Source organism: Notolepis coatsorum (genome assembly GCF_963971535.1).
Source record: "Notolepis coatsorum genome assembly, chromosome: 13".
Lineage (NCBI taxonomy): Eukaryota > Metazoa > Chordata > Actinopteri > Aulopiformes > Paralepididae > Notolepis > Notolepis coatsorum.
Genome location: NC_140177.1, coordinates 72,186,886 through 72,210,497, shown reverse-complemented (window position 1 = coordinate 72,210,497; position 23,612 = coordinate 72,186,886). Strand labels below are relative to the sequence as shown.

At 45.4% G+C, this 23,612-nt stretch overlaps 1 protein-coding gene across 1 annotated transcript in view; it reads right to left on the bottom strand.

Annotated features, from left to right (window-relative positions):
• Positions 1-7,091: 7,091 nt before the first annotated feature.
• gpc1b (glypican 1b) overlaps positions 7,092-23,612 on the bottom strand; it is a 174,088-nt gene continuing 157,567 nt past the window's right edge. Inside the window, exon 9 of the mRNA XM_084327208.1 lies at positions 7,092-7,347. Coding sequence (XP_084183334.1) covers positions 7,139-7,347 — 209 coding nt within the window. The 3' untranslated portion in view covers positions 7,092-7,138. The remainder of the gene's footprint in view (positions 7,348-23,612) is intronic.

Genomic DNA, 23,612 nt, shown 5'->3' with positions numbered 1-23,612 from the left:
ATATAGAGAGACACACACAGAGTTGTGTGAGTTATTGAGGGTGTTTCTTTCCTCTTCTAAAAGTTTTAATATATATCAAAGTATATAAATATTCATGACACCGATTCAATATTCTTGCCTGCAGGTTGTCTTTTCCCCCCATGGTGACTTGGTTTACACAGTATTTCTTTGTAGCTTGATTACAAACTAGGAGAGAATACTACACTTCACTACTCTCACACTTAGCTTCCATACATAGCCTGCAGTGCAGTGTACACTATACTGTGTGTACTTTCTGTGTGCCTGTACTCAGGGGTGTAAAAAGTACCCAGAAATTAAGTGAAAGTATGGGTACCGTCTCAAAATCGTACTCAAGTAAAAGTCAGAGTATCTGTCTAAAAACAAGTTTAAAAAAGTGTATACTTTTAAATGTACATAAGTACTAAAGAGTAAAAGCAAAAAAAAAAAAAAAAAAAAATAACGTTTTTATGGCAAGGGATAGACCAGGGGTCTCAAACTCATTCCATCGTGGGCCAAGTTTTCATTTTAACTATACATTGCACCAGGTGAGTTAGTTGAAGAGGTGAGCCAATTAGTGAAATCCTCAGCTGGTGTTTAGGCAAGGCTGGAATGAAACCAAGCATACACTCGGCCCACAATGGAATGTGTTCTGCGATAGACAATGCTGAAATTAAAGAACAGAGGACACTTTTTTTGCATCTTCTGTATCTTGTCACTCTGACTGTGATACTTCTTCTGATAGCAGGTGTTTAATCAAAGATCCCCGCTTTCTAGTCTTGCACAAGGACCAATCAGCATGGGTATGGGAAGGTTAATCTTCCATTGATGGGGATTTGATTGGCTGTTTTTAAATAAAGTGCGGCCGCAGGATTAATAACGTTAACGCTAGTTCGGCCAGAGAAACAAATATACGAATTAAAATGGTTGGACCTGTGAGATTTGTACTTTGTACTTTGTAGGTCTGCATTTTAAATGTAAGGAGTAAAAAGTATGTTTTCTTTTCTCTGAAATGTAATTGAGTATATAAGTATAAGTATACAAACCTAATAATACTCGAGTAAAGTACAAATCCCCAAAAACAGTACTTAAGTATTGTAACGAAGTACAATTACTCAAGTACTTTACACCCCTGCAGACAGGCGTCGGACCATGCCTGTACTACAGTATAAAGGATTGTCCTCAATGGCGGCACGGTGGTGTAGTGGTTAACACTGTCGCCTCACAGCTAGAAGGTCATGGGTTCGATTCCCTGGGTTCGATTCCCGTTTGGGGACCAGGTTGCCGCATTGCCAAGTACCCAGGTGGGGTGTCTCCTGGGACAGTTTGCATGTTCTCCCCGTGCTCGCAAGGGTTTTCCCTCCCAATGAGATAAACCCAATGGAAAAACATGCAGAACAGATCGCTAATGCTGTCGCGTCCCTGATGAAGATGGACAGGAGCACTTGGATTGGTCACACCGCAGCCCATGTCTGCTCCCGGCTGTCCTTGGGGAGAAGGACGACAGGATAGGAAAGTGCAGCGAATCAGTGCATGTGTGTTCCAGTGTGTCGCATGTGTGTTAATCTGCATGACAATCTTCTTAATGAAGGAAATCAGTATTTCTGTGCGACTGTACTATAAAACGTTTGTTCGTGTTGACAGGTAACCTCTGGAAAGTCCAAATAAATTATTATTATATATTAGGGCTGTCAAAGTTAATGCTTTAACTTTGGAGATTAATTTAAATGATTTAAAGCATTACAATTAAATAATCTAGATTAATCTATGGAGTGAAAAATCTTCAACGTTCTGAACTTTCAGCAGTATATTGGCTTGTTCTTTTTTTGCATTGACTCATGCACCTTTTTGAAAATCATCTGACATGAAGATGGAACACATTTTAGTTGTTAATATGATTTATATTACTGGTAGTTCATAGAAGACATTATCGTCCTCTAAGCCAATCTGCACTTTAACATAGGCCTGGGTTGTTTTTATTTCTGTTAGCGCCACGGATATAAGAAAGAGGTCTACATTTACATTTACATTTAGTCATTTAGCTGACGCTTTTATCCAAAGCGACTTACAAGTTCTGTGCGACAAGACAGCAAGAAGGGTATAACTCTATCAGCTGAGTAACAATGTTCATCAAAGTGTTGCGTGTTACAGTGTAGGTTAGTTTATTAGGACAAGTGCATGACATTAAGGTTAGTCGGGGTTAGATTTTTTTTTTTTTTTTTTTTTTATCATTTCAGATAATGGTTGAAGAAGTGAGTCTTTAGTCGACGGCGAAAGATTGGACGGGATTCGGCTGTCCTAACTGGTATGGGTAGTTCATTCCACCATTGTGGGGCAAGGACTGAGAATAGGCGGCTTCTCTTTGATGACCCTCCGGGAGCTTGGATAGGAGTAGATCTGAGGCGGCCAGAAGATGCAGAGCGTAGGGGTCTTGAGGGTGTGTAGTTAGAGACCATTGACCGGAGGTAGGCGGGAGCGGTTCCCTTTGCCGCACGGTATGCTAGGTCGAGGGCCTTGAAGCGGATACGTGCAGCAATGGGGAGCCAGTGCAGGTCCCTAAGAAGTGGGGTGACATGGGCCGACTTCGGTAGGTTTGAGATCAGGCGGGCCGCTGCGTTTTGAATGAGTTGAAGAGGCTTGGTGGCAGTGGCCGGGAGGCCAGCTAGCAGTGCGTTGCAGTAGTCGAGGCGGGAGATGACTGTTGATTGGACGAGGAGTTGGGTGGCTTCTTTTGTCAGGTCTAGCTGAGTCAATGTTGATGGTTTTGTTGAACATTTGTATTTCACAGGAGAGAAAATATACTTTCTTTGTGTTGATTTTACATTAATTCCATGATTTTACTCAAGTAAATATCTGTTACAAGCTTCGGTCTTAAGTAGAAAAATGCTATTTTTTTATCTAGATTAATTACAGGAAATTGTGAGATTAATTAGTAATTTTTTTTAGTCTATTGACAGCACTATTATATATCTTTAATGTTGAATACATAAGAGTAATATTTGATCCCTGGAGCACTGTTTGAAAGTAGAAATTATGTGTTTGGCTGTGGTGCTCCGTATACCCTCCCACCACCTTTACCATACAAAGAAGCATCCTCTAAGCGCAATGTTGGTTCACTTGGTTGGTTTCAAAGGGTGATTTTCTTGGGGGATCTGTGTCAAGATTATAAACAATATTCCAAGTATTTGTAACTAGTTATTGTAGAGGTACCCTCCCAGATCATTCAAGAGTGACAGTATCAGGGATTTTATCATATCTCATCTCATCTCTCTCACACACACACACACACACACACACACACACACACACACACACACACACACACACACACACACACACACACACACACACACACACACACACACACACACACACACACACACACCTACAAACACACACACCTTAAATAAACTGCACACAGACATCTTGAAAATCTTACAACGTATATAATTGACACAAGATTCCAGGAACAAACAACAGCAAATGACACATACTGTATTTTTCAACCTCCGTCAGGCATCTATAGCTTCACCAAAAACACAAACTCTCCATAGTTTTCTGATAACGAGAAAACAAAAGAAAAATGAAAAAGAAAAAAAATCTCATAAATTGGCACCTTTCAGAAATTCTGGCCACATTCAGCTCAGTGTAGAATAAATTTGTCTGAATTTATTTTGACCTAGGATCAGTTTTAGCGTGTTTCCTCACCTACTGAATGGAAGGAGGACTGGGGGAGAGCTGACCTTAGATCAGTGCCTCGGAGCATCTTCTCTCCTGCTCCTTGGCTCACGTGGGGAGCTACAGTGGAAGTCGGGGGCGGGGGGTGCTGGTGTGTGTGTGTACGCTGCATCACCATTTCTCTGGTCCATAACTATCTGCATACACACATCTCCAATCAATAGCCACTTCTAGGGGGCGTTGGCTCACCTATCGACCGACGACCGGGCATATCATGATGTCTTTGTGCACACAATGCCATATATCAGCCTCGTAAAAGTGCAGCGTTAAAAGGAAAAAAAAAATTAAGAAGGAGGGGAGGACTATGAACAATAAACTAATGAGATAAAAAAAAATCTGAGGAGGAAGAGAAAAGGGAGAGAGAAAGAGAGAAAGGGGGGGGGGGGGGTTGTGCAAATCTTTTTCCGATGACATTGAGGCCATTGAAAGTGAAGTCGTGAATTTAAAGTCGCTAGTCGTCTTTGAATTGGAATGTCACCATCAGGGTTGGAGCCATTTCCTGTTCAGGGCAGAATTTGTGATTCCGATTCCAATTATTTCCAAAAGAGTCATGACCAAAAAAATAATAAAAAGAAAGAAAGAACAACAAGCGATGATGCTACTATCTTCTTCTTTTTTTACAACCCATTTTCTTTTTCTTCTTCTCACGGGGAACATCTGATTTTTTTATGCTTGTTTGTTTTAGAATCATGGAATCGACCCCAACCCTAGACAAGGTGTCAAAGGCAGTCACAGGCAGGGTTCCACACCAGGGACCAGCACACACACGCACGCACGCACACACGCACGCACACACACACATACACGCGCACACACACAGCACTCATTATCAAAGCACTACCAAGATAAATTTGTCATCAAAATAACCTGATGAGTGACACATTATGACAACAAACATGCCCTCTTTTCAAAGAAACAACCATGTAACCAATAGAAATAGCCCCCCCCCCCCCCCCCCCCCCCAAAAGAAAAACCTTAACAGAACCCCACAACCCTATCTGTAGACATAAGTGGGTGCACATCAGATGTATCACTCTTAACATAAAGAATGGGCAGTTTCCGCAGAAGGCCTGTGTTAGTTAGGTACATAACAGATAGGATGCAGCTCCGAGCCCTAACTGCCCACGCCATCATCTCTCTAGTTTAATGTCATACACAATATTGGCAAGCACAGAAACCATCAACACAGATGCTCTTGGGACGTATTAGTGGGGGTGTGGCCTATATCCATCAAAAAACGCTATCTTCAATTGTTGTATGCTGAATAGTGGTCAGACAATGGGCAGCCAGTTCAATGCAATACATTTCAATACTGTCTGCTTTACCTAGAAACATATAATCCATGTCCTCTTCTTCTTTCTCTCACACACACACACACACACATACCCCGACTTGCTAATGCGCCTACCGCACACAAGTGAAACACATGCATGCACATGTTCATTGTCCCGTCACACAGAGTGTTCCTCAAATATGAGAGCCTTGACATTCCTTTGAACTGAGCTGCAGTGCACTTCCTCCCGGCGCGCTTCCTCTCATCGCCACAGCCGTAGCGCTGCATTCTCACAACATTCACATATACTGTAATGCTGATGGATAATGAAGCACTGTGTCATTGTCACACCGCCACCGCCTACATGCGGGGGGGGGGGGGGGGGGGGGGGGGTAGGAGAGGGAACGCTTGCTTTGAAGGTCATTATAGCTGATGAGCTGGGGAGGGAGGTGGAGGAGTAGGGGGTGAGATGAAAGAGGCACTGAGACAGAGGAGGGAGAGAAAATCTGACAGAACAGGAACAGATGAAATAAGAGACATAGGTAATATGGCAATCTGAGTGGCCAGTACAAAAAAAGAATGCTGATAGGTTAGATGACTGTAAAACAACGAGAGAAGCAGACAAACGCATGTACACAGTCTGCGTTAAAACACGTGGTTATATGCTTTCCATGGTGTGACTTATACCATGAGATAGCATGTTGTTGTAATTAGACAAGAAAAATATCGACCGTTGCTGGCCACAATTATGATGCTAATTTTAGGAACATTGGGCCTCGGCTGGGCTCATGTAATTACACACCAATGATGCACATTAGATGCTTTGCTTAAAGAAAATACTTTTAAAAACTTTTTTTGTGTGTGTGTGTGTGTGTGTTTTCTTGGGCTACATGACAGAAGTCTTTCTGCTCCCTTGGAACCAATGTCTTCTTTCTTCTTACAACCTCGCAGTGTTTCAAACTGCCAATCCTTTATCGCGGGGGAGGGGGTCAATCTTCCATGACGCGGCTGTTGGCTCCCTGTACAGCGCACCACAGTGGGAACGCAGTGACATCAGAGACCTTAGCCTATAGCCTAGCATGTGTTTTGCTTACAGCAGACTCCCCACCTGAGCCCACACAGCCAGCAGGGCCTGGGGAAACAGATCGGCGCCGGGGAAAGGGAGGGGGAGCGCTGGTGGGGAGAGGGAGGGTGGGAGAGAGGGGGGGCGAAGGAGGGATGAAGCAGTGGAAGGGGTCACATTACTCCCACAGTGGAGGATCATGTCTGTGTGAATGTGATCGCGGCTATTATTACAGCTTACATGATGAAACAGCACAAAGTGCTGACACTAGAGCGCTCTCATCCTCTCTCTCTGTGTGTGTGTGTGTGTGTGTGTGTGTGTGTGTGTGTGTGTGTGTGTGTGTGTGTGTGTGTGTGTGTGTGTGTGTGTGTGTACGATGATGTTGGGAGTTCAATGTGTTGAGAGAGAGGTTTGGAGGGTCTTACTCAAGGCCCTGCAGTCCAGATTATCCTCCTTTACGCTCAAGTTGTTTATTTCTTTTGAGTTTGTGGTTTGTGTACTCTTTTTCTATAAATGTTGGGGAAGCGGAGAAAACCACTGCGGGTGTTTATGTTCCTCTATGATTAATAAATAAATAATCCTACCAAACACAAAAGGCTATTTCAAAAGGAGTAGAAGAACAAATATCTGGCTCAGCGCTACTGCAAAGCCCCTCCCGGCCCTCCCCCCTGGCGTCACCACGATGGTACTGTAGCTCTACAGTCTTACATGTCTTAGGTACAAATGTCAATCTCAGAGAACCCACACACCAGAAACAAACACATTAGAAAATGAGAAAAAGACCAGCTCTAATTGGTGTCATTATATAGCATGAAATAAAAGACAAGAGCAGAACAAAAAAAATAAAATCTATGAATACTCCTCATTCCATTTTGTTCTGATCCGAGATCAAAAGGAAGTCCATCCATGATAATTTTTTTTGTTTGTAGTTGTTTCCTTATTTTTGTTTCATTTTGGCAAAGTAACTAACCCCCTGGCAACTCCTCCCGCCCACTCAGCCCCCCCCCCCCCATGTCCCATGTCCCATGTCCCAAACTCAGTCCTGATTGGTGGAATCCCCTTGTTAATTATCGTCGCAGCAGCAAAGTGACTAATGAGAGCAGGTAGATGGCGACGCTGGGAAGGTTCTGGTTGGCTGAGCCTTTCACCACCTTCTTGTTCTCTGGGGGGTAGGCGTAGAGTTTGGGTCGGTCCGTGTTGGGAACAATGAGGCGGGGACCCCGGGGACAGATATCATCAACGCACATTCCACTTCCTGAACCACTCGCGTCATCACCTACACAAAAAGATGACAACAGAGAAACACAAATGAGTAGTTGTAGTGGCAGTAGTACCAGTAGTACCAGTAGTATCAGTAGTAGCAGTAGTAGTAGTAGTAGTAGTAGTAGTAGTAGTAGTAGTAGTAGTAGTAGTAGTAGTAGTATCAGTAGTAGTAGTAGTAGTAGTAGCCACCACCTCCTAATAGACAGTCTCCTCCCCACCGCATGTATATATTCCCTCCCCGCCGTATGCATATTTCTCTCCCACCCACCCACCCCCTCCTAATGTACAGTCCCCTCCCCATCATATGTATATACTCTGTCAGGATCTAGGGGTAACAGTACTGTATATTTGAATACCGTTTATGTCACAAATGTATCAGTACTAAATACCTATATGTCCCTATGCCATAAATGTCATGTATGTTGTGTATGTCATAAATGTCTATATGAATTGAAAATGGGGGACCCTGATGGAAACAAGACAAATGTCTTTCTCAGGTCTGCATCCCCTTAACAATTGTGTGTATTGAGCCGTACTGTATTGTACCCATTCTGCAATCTGTTAAATAAAGTTTTCATTCATTCATTCAGCAGCAGCAGTAGTAGTAGCAGCAGCAGTAGTAGTAGTAGAATCAGTAGCAGCAGTAGTAGTAGTAGTAGTAGTCGTAGTAGTAGTAGTAGTAGTAGTAGTAGTAGTAGTAGTAGTAGTAGTAGTAGTAGTAGTAGTAGTAGTATATAGTAGTGGTAGTAGGAGTAATAGTAGTATCAGTAGTAGTAGTAGTAGTAGTAGTGTAACTGAGGGGTACAATTCCCTGACTGTATTGATAAGTATGGTATCATTAAACCACTACCGCTTTATGTACTTTAATTACTGGCCATACAGTACATGATATATAAATATGATGAACACTTCCCACAATGAATCGGTTCCACACAAAGTGGTAATTAAGTATTTATTGCAGCAAAAGGTACATAATATACTTCTCTATTTTACTTTGGATGCGCTTATAAGGCAAAGGAATGTGCGTAGGCAAATCAACAATGAATGTCCATTCTCTGGTTACGCAGGAGGTAATTATACAACCTGAATCTTAGGGAATTATATCTATGGTACACTAGTAATATATAGCGGGAGATACTGGAAGGGTCCCCCCGGTTGTAAGCCAGCAGGGGTAGAGGATCTGTCGGTAGTAGAGAGTCTGGTCAACGATGACTAAGGAGACTCCAAGTACAGGAGACGGTGCAATAGTCTCTTGATCCACAGACGAATACAGCTGTTCTCCGTAGACTGTAGCTCCACAGTGAAGAAAGCTAGCCGGCCTCAGGCTCTCTGAGGCGCAGACTCGACGTGGCTCCTCACAGGGTAAATCCCACACGTGTAGGCGTCGGCGATTCTCCGCTCCATAAATCACAGGACCAAAACAAATATAATCCAGCCGCAAAGGGCTATGTAGTCGTCGGGTAGATTAATCCAGTGTACATGTCCACACGGTTCTCGTCTAGGTCTCCTCGGGTGAAAGCGCCATGAAAGCAGCCCAGCCTGGATAAGCACTCTAGCTGGTACGAGGAAGCGTTGGTGATGCTGGTCACTGTAGAACTTTAGCCGCACGATACACTATACACAAATAGACTATTACTGACTTAATAGAAATATGTCGCACTCGACGGTATAGCGCCAAACTCTGACAATTCAGTTATTAATTCGCACGCGGTCTCAATGCTCTATTTGGGGCCAAACAGGCCATACTTCACCGCACGTTGTATCGTGGGTGAGGCTTCAACTTATTGGGTAACTCTACTTCTGTATTCACCTGCGCCATATTTATATGCACGGCGAACAATCTAGTGCCAACCTCATTTCTGTCTCGTATTCCTGGGCAAGGCCGGGCATGTACAGACATGTCTTGACGGTGGCTTTGAACCTGACTCCGGAGGCATGGCCCTGGCGCCGGTGGACCGCTGTCCAATAGGAGAACGAAACATCATGGTCCGTACTAGGCTAAAGGGATATTCCGTGTATATGTACAAGGAATATACAAGGGATATCAAACGATATACAAATACTATGCAATATATATCAATCAATAAATATATTCGGTTTAATCTGATCCTTTGTAACAGCCGCCTCCTAATTAGTCCCACCTAATTAGCTAAGCAGAGACAGATTAACCGCACTGTCCACTACTCAATGTCTGTTGTGAGGGGTCGGGCAGTTCACAAAGTCATGGGGTCATGGTCGTCATCGATAGTATCGGGGAGCCTTGGCAGTTCTATTAGCCTCGCCACGGGTCGGGTGTAGATCCGTCCTTGGACGAGCACTTCGGCTGCTCGGACCTTTCCGTCGGCACCGGTGATCACTTTGCTTACGCGGCCAGCCGGCCACATAGCTCGGGGTAGTGACTGGTCGATAATCATGACGACTGTTCCTTCTGTCAAATTGTCTCTCTCTTTCACCCATTTCTGGCGGGTCTGTAGAGACGGTAGATAGTGGAGTAGGAAGCTGTTCCAAAACTTGTCAGCCAATACTTGACTGTACCTCCACATTCTTCGGCCGTTCGCTTCTTCAGGCCTGTACATTGTCTGTGGTAGCGCGGGGTCCAGCCGCCCCATCAAGAGTGTGTTGGGGGTGACTGGGTCGACATCTGCTACATCACTTGAGACGTAACCGAGGGGCTTTGAGTTCAATACTCCCTCGATCTCCGTGAGGACTGTCATTAGGACTTCTTCCGCCACGGTCTGGGCCCCAAGCACGGCGTACAGGGCTGTCTTTATTGAACGTACTTCTCGTTCCCAAGTTCCACCGAAGTGAGGTGCGTTCGGGGGATTAAACTGGAAGTCAATCTGGGATGGAGCGAGGTGGGTCTTAAGTTCTGGGCCCATAGCTTGGAAGCTCTCTCTCAGCTCTCTTTCTCCGCCTTTGAAGTTTGTCCCATGATCAGACAATAATATAGACGGTTTGCCTTTCCGCGATGTGAATCTTCGGAAGGCCATAAGGAATGAGTCTGTGCTCATGGTTGGAAGGAGTTCTATATGCATCGCTCGGGTGGTCATGCATTTGAATACAATACCCCACCGCTTCTCGGTTCCTCTTCCTTTCTTTATATACAGCGGGCCGAAACAGTCCATACCGGTGGAGTGAAAAGGCTTGTCGCCGAGTCGGAGGCGACAGGGAGTTAGGTCAGCCATCTGGGGTATACTGGGCTGCGCTCGCCACTTACGACAGTTTAGACAGGTTCGCTGGAAGCGCCGCACTGCTTCTCTCCCTTGCAGTATCCAATAACGACGTCTGATCTCCGCGAAGACTCTCTCTGCCCCGGCGTGATGCACATCCTCGTCGTATTTCTTTATGATCAGCTCTGTGACCTTGTGTCGGCTGTTTAAGACTATCGGGTACTTGACGTCATCCGGTAAGTCTGGAGCTCTCCGCAGACGACCACCCACTCTGATGAGACCATGGGCGTCGCTCTCGGGGGCTAGGTGGAGCAGTCTGCTGTCTGATGGGACGGGCTTTGCTCCCTGTAGACAGTCTAGCTCATCGGGGAACGAGTCTCTCTGGGCTTGTTGTAGTAGAAGAAGTTCTGCTTCTTCGTAGTCAGCTGCTGTAATGTCAGTAGTGAGCTGAACCTCTGGGTGGTGCCACAGGAATGTCTTTAGCTGCGCACTCTCTAGGGTGAGGCAATCGTCTATGTCGGGGTCTGTGGAGACGAGTGTGTTCAATCCACAGAACATAGATTTCTTGTTTTCGGCCTCCTCTTTACTCGCTTCCCGTGGGGTGGGTGTAGGCCACTCTTCTTCCGGGAGCTTGAGGAACTCTGGCCCGTCACTGTATAGGTTGTGACGGGTGAGGTCATCCAGGGACATTCCCCGGGTGATGACGTCAGCTGGGTTGTGTTTTGTGTCCACATACCTCCAGCTTGCTACTTCTGTTAAATCTTGAATCTCTGTGACTCTGACTCCCACGAAGACCTTGTATCTGCACGAATCAGACCGGATCCATGTGAGTACTGTCGTGGAGTCTGACCACAAGATTGTTCTTTGCACCGGAATGGTGAGTTCACGTTGGATTAACGTGGCGAGTTGCGCTCCTGCTAGGGCTGCGCAGAGCTCTAGACGCGGGATAGATTGTTGCTTTCGTGGGGCTATTCTTGAGCGAGCCAGGATGAAAGCAGTATGTATTTCTCCTCCCTCCTCTCGGGCACGCAAGTAGGCCACCGAACCGTAGGCTACTTCGGAGGCGTCGCTGAAGACGTGCAGGTCCATCTGGCACGTCTCCGGCCTCACTGTGGGTGGGAAGTAGCTGCGGCGTATGTTGACACCTGGGAGTGAGCTGAGTTCCGTCTCCCACTCTCTCCATGTGGATGCAAGGTGTTCGGGTATGGGGTCGTCCCAGCCCTGGTCCTTGTCCCATAACGCTCTTACAATCATCTTTGCCCTGGTGGTGTAAGGTAGAATACATCCCAACGGGTCATATTGTCTGGCGAGTGTTCTGTATACACTCCGTCTGGTGGTCGGTAGTGCAGTCGACCTTCCCTGCTCCTTGGTCAGGGGTGTGTGTTTATAATGGAGCGAGTCTGTTTTGAAGCGCCAGACTAGTCCTAATGTCATTTCTTGGGCTTCTCCTGGGATGGTCGCCATCCAGGTCTCGCTGCTTGCTGCCTTGTCCTTGGGGGAGAGGCTGCGCAATACTTGCGGGTCGCTGCTGGCCCACTGCCTGAGATCAAAGCCGCCTTTGATCAGGGAGGCGCGGAGCTTGAGTAGAAGGGCCTCGGCTTCTTCTGGCGTCGAGACGCTTTGCAGACAGTTGTCCACGTAGAAACTATTTCCTACACTTTGTCGGACCTCTTCATCAGCTGCTGGGTCCTCTGCGACGTGTTTTTGCAGTGCAAACGTAGCACAGCATGGGCTGCATGTGGTTCCGAAAGGGAGGACTTCCCATTGATAGATGGCTGGTTGCTCATCCCCGATCCTCTCTCTCCATAGGAACCGCAGCAGGGGCTTGTCCTCCTCCACTAGTCTCACCTGCAGGAACATCCCTTTGATGTCGCCGCTGATGGCCACCTTGTCTTGGCGGAAACGTAGTAACACGCCTAGTAGAGAGGGGCCGAGTGTTGGGCCGGGCAAGAGCTCTTTATTCAGATTTTGTGATCCGATCTGGTAGCTGCAGTTGAACACAATACGATCCTTGCCGTTGTGGTGGACTTTGTGGTGCGGCACGTACCATGATTCGGTCGTCTGATCGGCCTCTTTAATGTCAATTTTCTTTATGTGTCCCGCTGTGATTAGCTTGTTAATCTCAGCGCGGTACACCGTCTCTTGAGCGGGGTCTCTGGCTAGGCGCCGCTCTGTGTTCAATAGATACCGCTCCGTCGCTTCTTTTGGGGCGTGGAAGGTAGGCATACCCTCTCGCCTCAGGAGTGGAGTTGCGTATCTCATCACTCCGTTGACTTTGACTCTCTTTGTCCCCTGCTCGAGGAGGGATATAGCGTAAATGTCTTCCTTGGAACGAATGTCCTTCTTTTCGTTCTTAAAGGGCATTGTCTCTAGTGTCCATAGCCTCTCGACATGCTGTAGGAGGGTGGTGTCTTCTTCTGTCACTCTGGAGTGGAGGCAGTTAGTGGCTGCTGTTCGGTTAAGAGACTTAGCGAGGGGGCCTTGTAATGTCCATCCTAGGCGGGTCTCGACTGCTGCAGGACAGCCTCTGGGCCCTGTGTGGACCCGGTCTATCGGGACGATGAGGTCTGCATGGTCGGAGCCTATCAGCAGGGTCGGGGTGGCACCGTCTATGAGCGGTATAGGTAGTTGACGCAGGTGCACATATTTATCCATCAGGTTGGCGATGGGGTAGGTGTACTGCGACAGGCCTATTTCTTGGCTGGTGAAAGCATTAGTAATCCTATACCGTCTCTCTGGCTGCCCGCTTGCTGCGATAGTGAAGGAGACATTCTCGCCCTTTATCGTCTTTAGATCTCTTCTTATTGTCCGAATCGTCATCTGGTTTTCGCTCCCCCGCAGCCCCAGCTGGGCCGCAGCGGACGCGAGGAGAAGGGTCTTCTCTGACCCGTCGTCAAGGACGGCGTAAGTGTCCATGACCTTATCTTGGTAACTCAGTGTTACGCGGACCACCTTTAAGAGCACCCGGGCGCCCTCGCTGCTGGCGGGGTCAATGTACATAACACTTGCCTTTGTGCTGCTTGAGGGTGCAGGCTTTCTTCTGTTACTGTCGTGTAGGACATCTAGGTGGGCTCCGTCACACCGATTACACCTCTTCTTTAAGCGGCAGTCGGCTGCCATGTGACTGCGCGCACATCGGTAACAGCGTCGGTTGGACTTTATCCATTGACTCACCTCGTCGGCGGTCATCTTCTTGAACGTGTCACATTGTGACAACCAGTGTTCCTTTTCGCAGTACGGGCACACCATCTTCCACTTCTCTTTCATCGAGGGGGTACTGTGGTTCTTGCTGCTCGGTACTGATTCTGATTGGTGCATGACGGTCACCAATCTTCGGCCATCGTTTGCTCTCCTAGGTCCCTCTCTGGAGCTTGGGGTGCTCCGCATGAACGTATCCAACCGTAGGCTGTTGACTTCTCTCGCCAGGAAGTCGGCTAGGTCTAGGAGGGATGGCTCGGGACCGTTAGGATCACGGTGGTCTCTTTGCCGCCTGAAGCGCTCTTGTCGGGCGGGCGGAAGCTTCTCTAAAATCCTCTCGACATTAGAGTTTGCGTACAGTTCGTGCATACCCTTTTCTCTTTGCGCCCCCATCATTCCTACCAGGGATTGTACCTTGATAGACAGGTCATCTAGTGAGCGATTGTCTGTGGCTGGGGGTAGGCGGTCAATATGCCTTATCTCTTGTATTACGTAGTCCCATATGCGTCCATATCTTTGGTCGAGTGCTGCTAGAGCCGCTGTGTATGGGGTAGTAGAGGTGGCATAGGCCAGCGCTATATTGTGCGCTCGGGGCACCTTGAGGTGCTTCAGTAGGATAGCATACTTGTACGGTTCATCAGCTACATCGGACATCATTGTCTCTAAGCACATTCGTAGCTCCGTGTACTGTGCTCTGTTCTCGTGGGTGAAGTCCGGAAACGTCGGTGTGCCAATGTATGATGCCATGGATGGCTGGCACATCGGTGAGCGTTGGAAGAGAGGCCTCCTAGGCGAGTCTCCTCTTACGCCTCTTGGTGGGCTGGTACCTGCTGGGTACCATGGCCCGCGTATCCAGGTGCTGTTCCTCGGGGCTGGTCGTGCGTCAAGCTCACCCGTGAATTGAGTCGGGGGTCTGTAGCGCAGAGCCGCGGGGGTAGAGCCTGGGCTGTACTGGACCTCCTGGTCCTGTGGAGTACTGTGCTGCTGTCGGGCTTGACTCTCCTCCTCTCCCTCTTCTTCTTCCTCTGGCAGGTCCTCTAGATCCTGTAGTCGTCTATTTAGCCTCTCTGCGGTGTAGACCGTTTCTTCCTTGTAGCTGGGTCTCACTTGGACCGGTCGGGGAAGGGGTTCGGAGGGGGGTATAGGCTCTCTCTGGTGGTCGGGCTCAGGGTCGCTTGATCGGGTAGGGGAGGGTGCCCTTGACCCTTGTCTTGACGAGGCCCTGGAACCCCGTGCGGAGGGAGGGGGTGTTGCCCTGGTGATCAGCTGCTCCATTATCTGCGCTTGTAATCGGTCGCGCTCGGCTTCGCGCTTGGTGAGAGCGAGGTCGCGCTCTGCTTCTCTTTGGGCACCGGCAGCGGCGCGCTGGGCTTCGGCGGCGGCGCGCTGGGCTTCGGCCCGGTCCCTTACCAAATTCTCTTCCGTCTGAAGGCGTCTAATCTCTAGACGTATACGATCTTCGTCGCTCCGTTGCTGCGCCTGAAGGCGTTCTCTTTCCATGGAAGAATGTTCGCGCTCACTAAGCGTCTGTGCTTGGAGTCGATCGCGCTCTGTTGAGGCTGCTAGGCTGGCGAGGAATGCCTGTGCCAGCATCTTGTCCGCCTCGCTGGGGGAAGACGCTGGTTGAGGTGATCCGCTCCTGGCAGTACTCGTTGGAGATCTGTTCTCCTGTGGCGAGTCCTGGAGATCCATCTCCGGGGTGCTCTCCTCTTCTTGTAGCGGGTAGAGTTCCATCCCTGGAGGGCTGTCTTTATCCTGGAGCTCTCCGGGGACTACTTCTTCGGTCTTGGCGGGGGGTAAAGTCATGTCGGGTCCCTCCTGGTCCCTACCGTGAGCTTGGTCAGTTACGTTAGAACCCACTAGGGCCTCTATTGGCGGGGTAGCCTGGTCGATAGGGTCGGACATAATTTTACTATCTACTTTTTCCGCGTTTACCGTCTGTAGAAAGCTAGGTAGTATATTGGCAACGTAATCCTCTAAGTACTGAGGTGTCTGCCGTCTACGCTGCGGGCGATCTACTTTAGGAGAACCGTTTTGTGGAGTGTTCATCATTGGCCATGTCAATATTAATACCACTATATTAATATTACACTAGTTACCCTCCGGCTCGAAGGACCAATTGTAACTGAGGGGTACAATTCCCTGACTGTATTGATAAGTATGGTATCATTAAACCACTACCGCTTTATGTACTTTAATTACTGGCCATACAGTACATGATATATAAATATGATGAACACTTCCCACAATGAATCGGTTCCACACAAAGTGGTAATTAAGTATTTATTGCAGCAAAAGGTACATAATATACTTCTCTATTTTACTTTGGATGCGCTTATAAGGCAAAGGAATGTGCGTAGGCAAATCAACAATGAATGTCCATTCTCTGGTTACGCAGGAGGTAATTATACAACCTGAATCTTAGGGAATTATATCTATGGTACACTAGTAATATATAGCGGGAGATACTGGAAGGGTCCCCCCGGTTGTAAGCCAGCAGGGGTAGAGGATCTGTCGGTAGTAGAGAGTCTGGTCAACGATGACTAAGGAGACTCCAAGTACAGGAGACGGTGCAATAGTCTCTTGATCCACAGACGAATACAGCTGTTCTCCGTAGACTGTAGCTCCACAGTGAAGAAAGCTAGCCGGCCTCAGGCTCTCTGAGGCGCAGACTCGACGTGGCTCCTCACAGGGTAAATCCCACACGTGTAGGTGTCGGCGATTCTCCGCTCCATAAATCACAGGACCAAAACAAATATAATCCAGCCGCAAAGGGCTATGTAGTCGTCGGGTAGATTAATCCAGTGTACATGTCCACACGGTTCTCGTCTAGGTCTCCTCGGGTGAAAGCGCCATGAAAGCAGCCCAGCCTGGATAAGCACTCTAGCTGGTACGAGGAAGCGTTGGTGATGCTGGTCACTGTAGAACTTTAGCCGCACGATACACTATACACAAATAGACTATTACTGACTTAATAGAAATATGTCGCACTCGACGGTATAGCGCCAAACTCTGACAATTCAGTTATTAATTCGCACGCGGTCTCAATGCTCTATTTGGGGCCAAACAGGCCATACTTCACCGCACGTTGTATCATGGGTGAGGCTTCAACTTATTGGGTAACTCTACTTCTGTATTCACCTGCGCCATATTTATATGCACGGCGAACAATCTAGTGCCAACCTCATTTCTGTCTCGTATTCCTGGGCAAGGCCGGGCATGTACAGACATGTCTTGACGGTGGCTTTGAACCTGACTCCGGAGGCATGGCCCTGGCGCCTGTGGACCGCTGTCCAATAGGAGAACGAAACATCATGGTCCGTACTAGGCTAAAGGGATATTCCGTGTATATGTACAAGGAATATACAAGGGATATCAAACGATATACATATACTATGCAATATATATCAATCAATAAATATATATATTCGGTTTAATCTGATCCTTTGTAACAAGTAGTATTAGTATACGTAGTAGTAGTATTAGTAGTAGTAGTAGTAGTAGTAGTAGTAGTAGTAGTAGTAATAGTAGTGGTAGTAGGAGTAATAGTAGTATCAGTAGTAGTATCAGTAGTAGTAGTAGTAGTAGTAGTAGTGGTAGTAGTATCAGTAGTATCAGTAGTAGTAGTAGTAGTAGTAGTAGTAGTAGTAGTAGTAGTAGTAGTAGTAGTAGTAGTAGTAGTAGTAGTAGTAGTAATAGTAGTGGTAGTAGGAGTAATAGTAGTATCAGTAGTAGTAGTAGTAGCAGCAGCAGTAGTGGTAGTGGTAGTAGTATCAGTAGTATCAGTAGTAGTAGTAGTAGTAGTAGTAGTAGTAGTAGTAGTAGTATCAGTAGTATCAGTAGTAGTAGTAGTAGTAGTAGTAGTAGTAGTAGTAGTAGTAGTAGTAGTAGTAGTAGTAGTAGTAGTAGTAGTAGTAGTAGTAGTAATAGTAGTGGTAGTAGTAGTAGTAGTAGTAGTAGTAGTAGTAGTAGTAGTAGTAGTAGTAGTAGTAGTAGTAGTAGTAGTCATCATCATCATCATCACCACCATTATCATCATAATCATCATCATCATCATCATCATCATCATCATCATCATCATCATCATACATAATACACTTTATTTGTATACAATTGATACAAAAAAAACATTCCATACAAGCAAGCACAGAAAATAATACTACTGGTATTATGAGCCAGGAACAGGGCCCGTGAGCGGATCGGCGCAAGCGAGAAATCCGCTCTTCGCTCTAGGCGGCTTCTTCCGCTCCGCTAATCGCTCATGTTGACCCCGCCCCCAAGTCGCTCTCCGCTCGCTCACCGCTCACCTTGAATCGAGCGCTCCTCGGTCCCCGCTCCACATCGCTCGGCAGATTTAAAAAAAAATATTTGGAGCACCAATTGTTTGTATTGAGCCGTATTGTAATTGTACCCATTCTGCAATGTTAAATAACGTTGTTAGCTCTACTAAGCGATGATAGCTAGCCTAGCCACAATGCTATGGTCGCTGCCATTAACGTTAGCATGTAAGCTAACGACAACAACAATGGCGTCATATACTTTTTCTAACAGGATGTGAGTGACGGTTCACCCTTCTCATTGGTTGAAAATGGCCTTCATGTTTGTACATCGCCATCTGTTGCTTTGGCATTGTACTACATGTATATTACATCAGTGTTAAACCACTGTGAGCGGCCCGGAGTGGATTGGAGCGGAGGAGAACTCTCGCTCCGGACGTCGCGCCGACCCATTTTAAAACCCACTCCGTCGCTCACGTCAAACCGCCCGCTCCGCTCCCGCCGCTCACATGGCCTGGCCAGGAACAGTCTCAGGTGAATGGGCTTTTACCATTTGTATCCCAAGGTGATTATCCTTATCTACCTGGCTGCCATTTGACATTACACAGGTTGTATTTTGTGCCATTACTTTGTATGTTAAAAAAAAACATTCAAAGTAACTATATCTTAACGTTTGGAATCATGGCACAGAATACAACTCAAACTGGTAGATAAATACAACCGCCTTCGGATTCCAATTGGTTTTCATTTTCAAGCTAACATTTTGAAAACATACATTTTATTTTGAAAACACCTCTATTCAACTGAGAGCGTTCCACTGGGTTCACCTCCTGACCTTCCCTAGCGTGGCCTACCTGTATGATGAACTACTAGCTGCGAGTGTGAGCTTCACCTGTACTTAACCTGTTGTTCTATTAACCTTCCTCTGTTTGATCTTCCTGCCAGAAACCCACAGTGGCTATAAGTACAGTCAGAGACTGCTGCCCAGGTTCATGCCCCAGAAACATAGATTTGTCTTTGCACGTCAGTACTCACACAATGAAACTTACATAATGTGGTACAAAGAACGACCTCAATTATTTCAAAGTGGCGTTGTGATTTAGGCCACGCTTCTTCTTTTTTCCCCACAAACATACCTTCAGCTTAGTCCTAAAAATAGCACTGGCATTTTGATGGAGTCTGTGGAGTTCACAGGGATACAGAGAGTGGACTCTAGGCACTCAAAGATAATAGACTTCTATAATACCCTCTCTCTGTCTAGTCCTTCTTAGAAAACTGTATTTAATTAGGAAGGTATTTGCTATTCTGAGAGTTCTGAAGTAACTATAAGTATATAAGTATTCTCAAGCATCTGTATCCTGGAGAACATTAGAAGAAAACAGAGTGGCACCACATAGACTGCAGTATATAGTATACACCAAATTATCAATTAAGCAATACGACTTGAAATTCGGTCCTCTTATTACACATGTGATCCGGATATGGCGTGACACACAGAAAAAATGCACTAACCAACATAAATGGCATAGCCATACTCCCCTATTCAATAACAATGCACTCCTTATTGCACAACGACCTATCAGATATCCCAAATGGGAAAAGCAAGGCATACATACATTGGGAGATATCTTCAACGAACAGGGTTTCTGTAGCTATCATGAAATGTATAACAAATTTAACCTCACCAGCTCCACTTATTATTTCTATCTACAGTTATTAGCAACTTTGAAGGCTCATGGAGTCCCATTAAAGATACCACTTGAGCACCACAGATATCACAAATTCTTCTATGAAAGGGAGACATCGAGAGGCTTCGTATCAGACTTTTATCATCACTTACTTACATCTTCGTATGGAGTCCTCCCCCTAGACTCAGTCTGGAGGAGGGATATACCAGACTTGGAAGTAGATTTTGATTTGCAAGAATTCTGGGCAAACGTTCGACTAGCGTCACGCAACCCGGATCATCAACAGATTAATCTTAATTATATTCATAGGACTTACCTGACTCCTATAAGATTGAACCGAATGGGGCTTAAACAAGACTCTCTATGCTCCTTGTGTTCAAGGGGTGATATCGGTACATTTATACATATGTATTGGGAATGCCCCCCTGTTAAGATATTCTGGGAAGAAGTAACCACGCAATTATCAGAATTTTTATTTCTGACCATACCTGTACTGCCTTCTGTATTGTTGTTGAATGATGTTTCTCAATTAGCAGCCACTAAACAGCTAAAGAGACTAATTTTGTCCGGTCTTATGGCTGCTAAAAAGCTGATAGCATCACGCTGGATTCAACCGGATAAAATGTGCCTGAAGGTATGGGCTCTTACTTATCTCAATGTGATTTATCTAGAGATATCTACAGCAAGAATTTTAGGTGTCAATGAAGCCAGCATTGCAATCTGGTTAGAAGTGGTGGAGTGAATAAAGGTTAGCATATGAATTATAATCCTTGGTTAGAAATGAAATAATGGATGGATTATCCAAGGGGGGTCCTGAGGGGGGGGGGGGGAGCGAGCAAGAGCATATGTATGTATTGTATTGTATTGCAAGTATTATGTATATATCTCGTAAACTACATTTATATTGATTCAAATATTGGAATGTATAATCCTGTGATTTATTGTGGATATTTACTGTTAATGTTTGTGTGTCTAGTTTTATGTCATGTCAAAAAAATAATAAAAAAAATTGTTCAAAAAGAAAAAAAGTATATAAGTATATAAAAAAAAAGACAAATAAACAGAAAAAAAAGTCATGATAAGGGGTGGTTCCTAGATTGGATACAGGGGATTTCAGCATGTGATCTCTGTTTTAGGTTATGGTTAGGTGTATGCTCTGATTGTTCTCTAGTGTTAGGTTTATAATAGGGCTGTCAAATTGAACGTGATAATAATGCATTAATGCAAATGTGCACTATATATATTTTTTTGTTGCATAACACATGTTCTGTTACAATGTCCCTTTGCCTGACCCATAGTTTATCAGCTAGTAATGTTCCAAATACTACATTACCACTTGGCCCTACCCCTCTGTTTTGTCCCTTTTGTGGATCTAGCGGTAGTGGTCACATAGCCCTCCAACTGTCCCTCCAAACGGATTGTTTTCAGATGCTGACTCAAAACGGAGGGGTAGAAGAGAGAACGTAAAGGAGTTTCTGTAGTAATACTATATTTTGTATGTAATATAATATTTTGTATGTATCAGCCTATTTGGTTTTTGCATAACTCTGCATAACACCTTTCCGTTTGAGGAAAGACATTGAAAATCGTTTATCTCACTTTTCTCCAGACGCACACCGTTCCAAGATGATTACAACTATTTCCACTGCTCCAAATCAAGAAAAAGGTATTGGTTATACTGTAGGTATATTTTGACACAAGGGTTATGTCAGTTTAAAAGACCAGTCCGGTTACGGAAAACGGGTGGTGTTTCGTAACTTGCAGGTGTTGTGGAGATATTGGTGAAAAACACAGAATTAGGTGGCTTTTTCTCTCCTTTCTCTCCAGACGCAAGATGGTGATGACTCATTCTTAATAAACAAACAAACTGATCGTGCTATGAAGTTAAGGTTATGGAACTTAAAGAGGTAATGTTTCAAGTTTTGTGTATCTGTAAATAAATCTGTACACATCTCTTTCTGACAGAATCTATCCAGAACCGCAGCTTATTTATTTGACGTGGTCATTACGTACTCATTGTACTTTTTATAGCGCACAGACAATAACTTCAGCACCACACAGAGGGATATATAGATACAGGGGGTAGAGATAGGCTACAGAGAGAGGGACAGACACACACACACTGACACACACACACACACACACACACACCCCCACACCCCCACACACACACTTCAGATGGGAGAACACTAGTGTGACAGAGAGGGGAGAGTGAGACAAAAGGAATTGGGGGGGGGGGGGGGGGGGGGGGAGAGACATAGCGAGATATGCACTGCATACAGAGGGAGAGAGAGAGAACTTCAGTGTTATGTTACTGTACAAAAGTACATTAGTCTGTAAAAGGTTGGCAAGAGATAAACATTGGATTTTTGTGAAAGAGGAAATGCTTTTCATTTGAAGACGCTTTGTAGTTAAATGAGTGAGGTTGGACTCACTACTACATTACATTGTGTGATTTGCTTTAGAAGTGCGAAGGATCCAGGGAATGATCAACATGGAAATATCATGGAACATGGAACATGGAAAATTTTGCTGACCAATGTACCTATGTCTGTTGTTGCATTGAGGTCCATCGTTTGGTTATAATGCTTAGAAATTATTAATGTTTTAGTGAACCTAAAATTGGACACTACATTGTGTGAGTACTCATTACTGAGTAATGTTACATTTAGCAGGTCAATATGGCCATCTGTTGTTGCCTTTTGGGCTTTGCCATGTTATGATTATTTGCAGTGTATTTATTTTATGCTAAATACAGTATGTTTGTTTCTCTGGACAATATTAATTATTTGTTTTATTTAATAAGCATACATTTGCATAAAGCACATCTGTCCCATATTGATAAGAGTGTATGTATTAAACACTAAACACAAACATATTATTTAAGGCGTTGTACTCTTAAACAGTACTGTATATTTGTAGATCTGGTATGTCATAAATGTCTGGATGTAACAGTACTGTCTATCTGTATGTCATGTATGTAATATATGTTATGATTAATTTAAAATGGGGGACCTTGATGTAAACAAGATGAAAGTCTTTCTCTGGTCTGCGTCCCCTTAACAATTGTGTGTATTGAGCTGTACTGTATTGTACCCATTCTGCAATCTGTTAATAAAATGTCCAACCAATCAATCAATCAATCAATCAATCAATCAAAGGTACATTTTGAACAGATATGTGCTAATAATATGTGATTAATCACAATAAACTATAGATAATCGTGTGATTATTCACAATTAAATATTAGAATTGATTGACAGCCCTAGTTTATAAACATACAATGATGCTGAATCCTGGCTTTGCAGCAATTTGCCAATAAGTGACAATCCGAGGGAACAGAAACAATCTCCTGTATGCCTTCTAGACAGCAACAGGTTTTCTATACGAACATGAACCATAGTGAAACTATAGTTTAAACCCTAACTATAGTGATTCACCATGCATATTTTTTTTTATGTCCACTTTTTCTCCTCTTTTTTCTATTTTTCTCCCATCCCAATTCCGGTGTGCCAATTATCCCCTCCCCTGTCTTGAACGTTGCTCGCATATGCCCCCCACTGGCCGGTTGTAGGGAGGATAGAAGCCTTGCATCACGTGTCCCCTCCGATACATGAGGAGACAGCCTGTCACATCTTTTCACCTGCCAGCGCAGACAGTGGCGTTGCGCAATATTTCAGGGCCCCCCGCAGGGCAAACCACTCCCCTAAATCAATAATAAAGTGGAACATTTTGCCCGCTCTGCGCAAGGTCCATCCCAACAGCCGACCCTAATGTCGAGCTCACCCTCCGCCTATGCAGGCTCTGACACTACTTGCAGTTTCAGTAAATCCTCGTAATTACAATGACCCATAATCTCGTGCCGTCTGAATATCGTGACTGGCCGTCCCGCTACAACACACATCATTATTATCATCACACTGGACATCGCGATCACTTAAACCA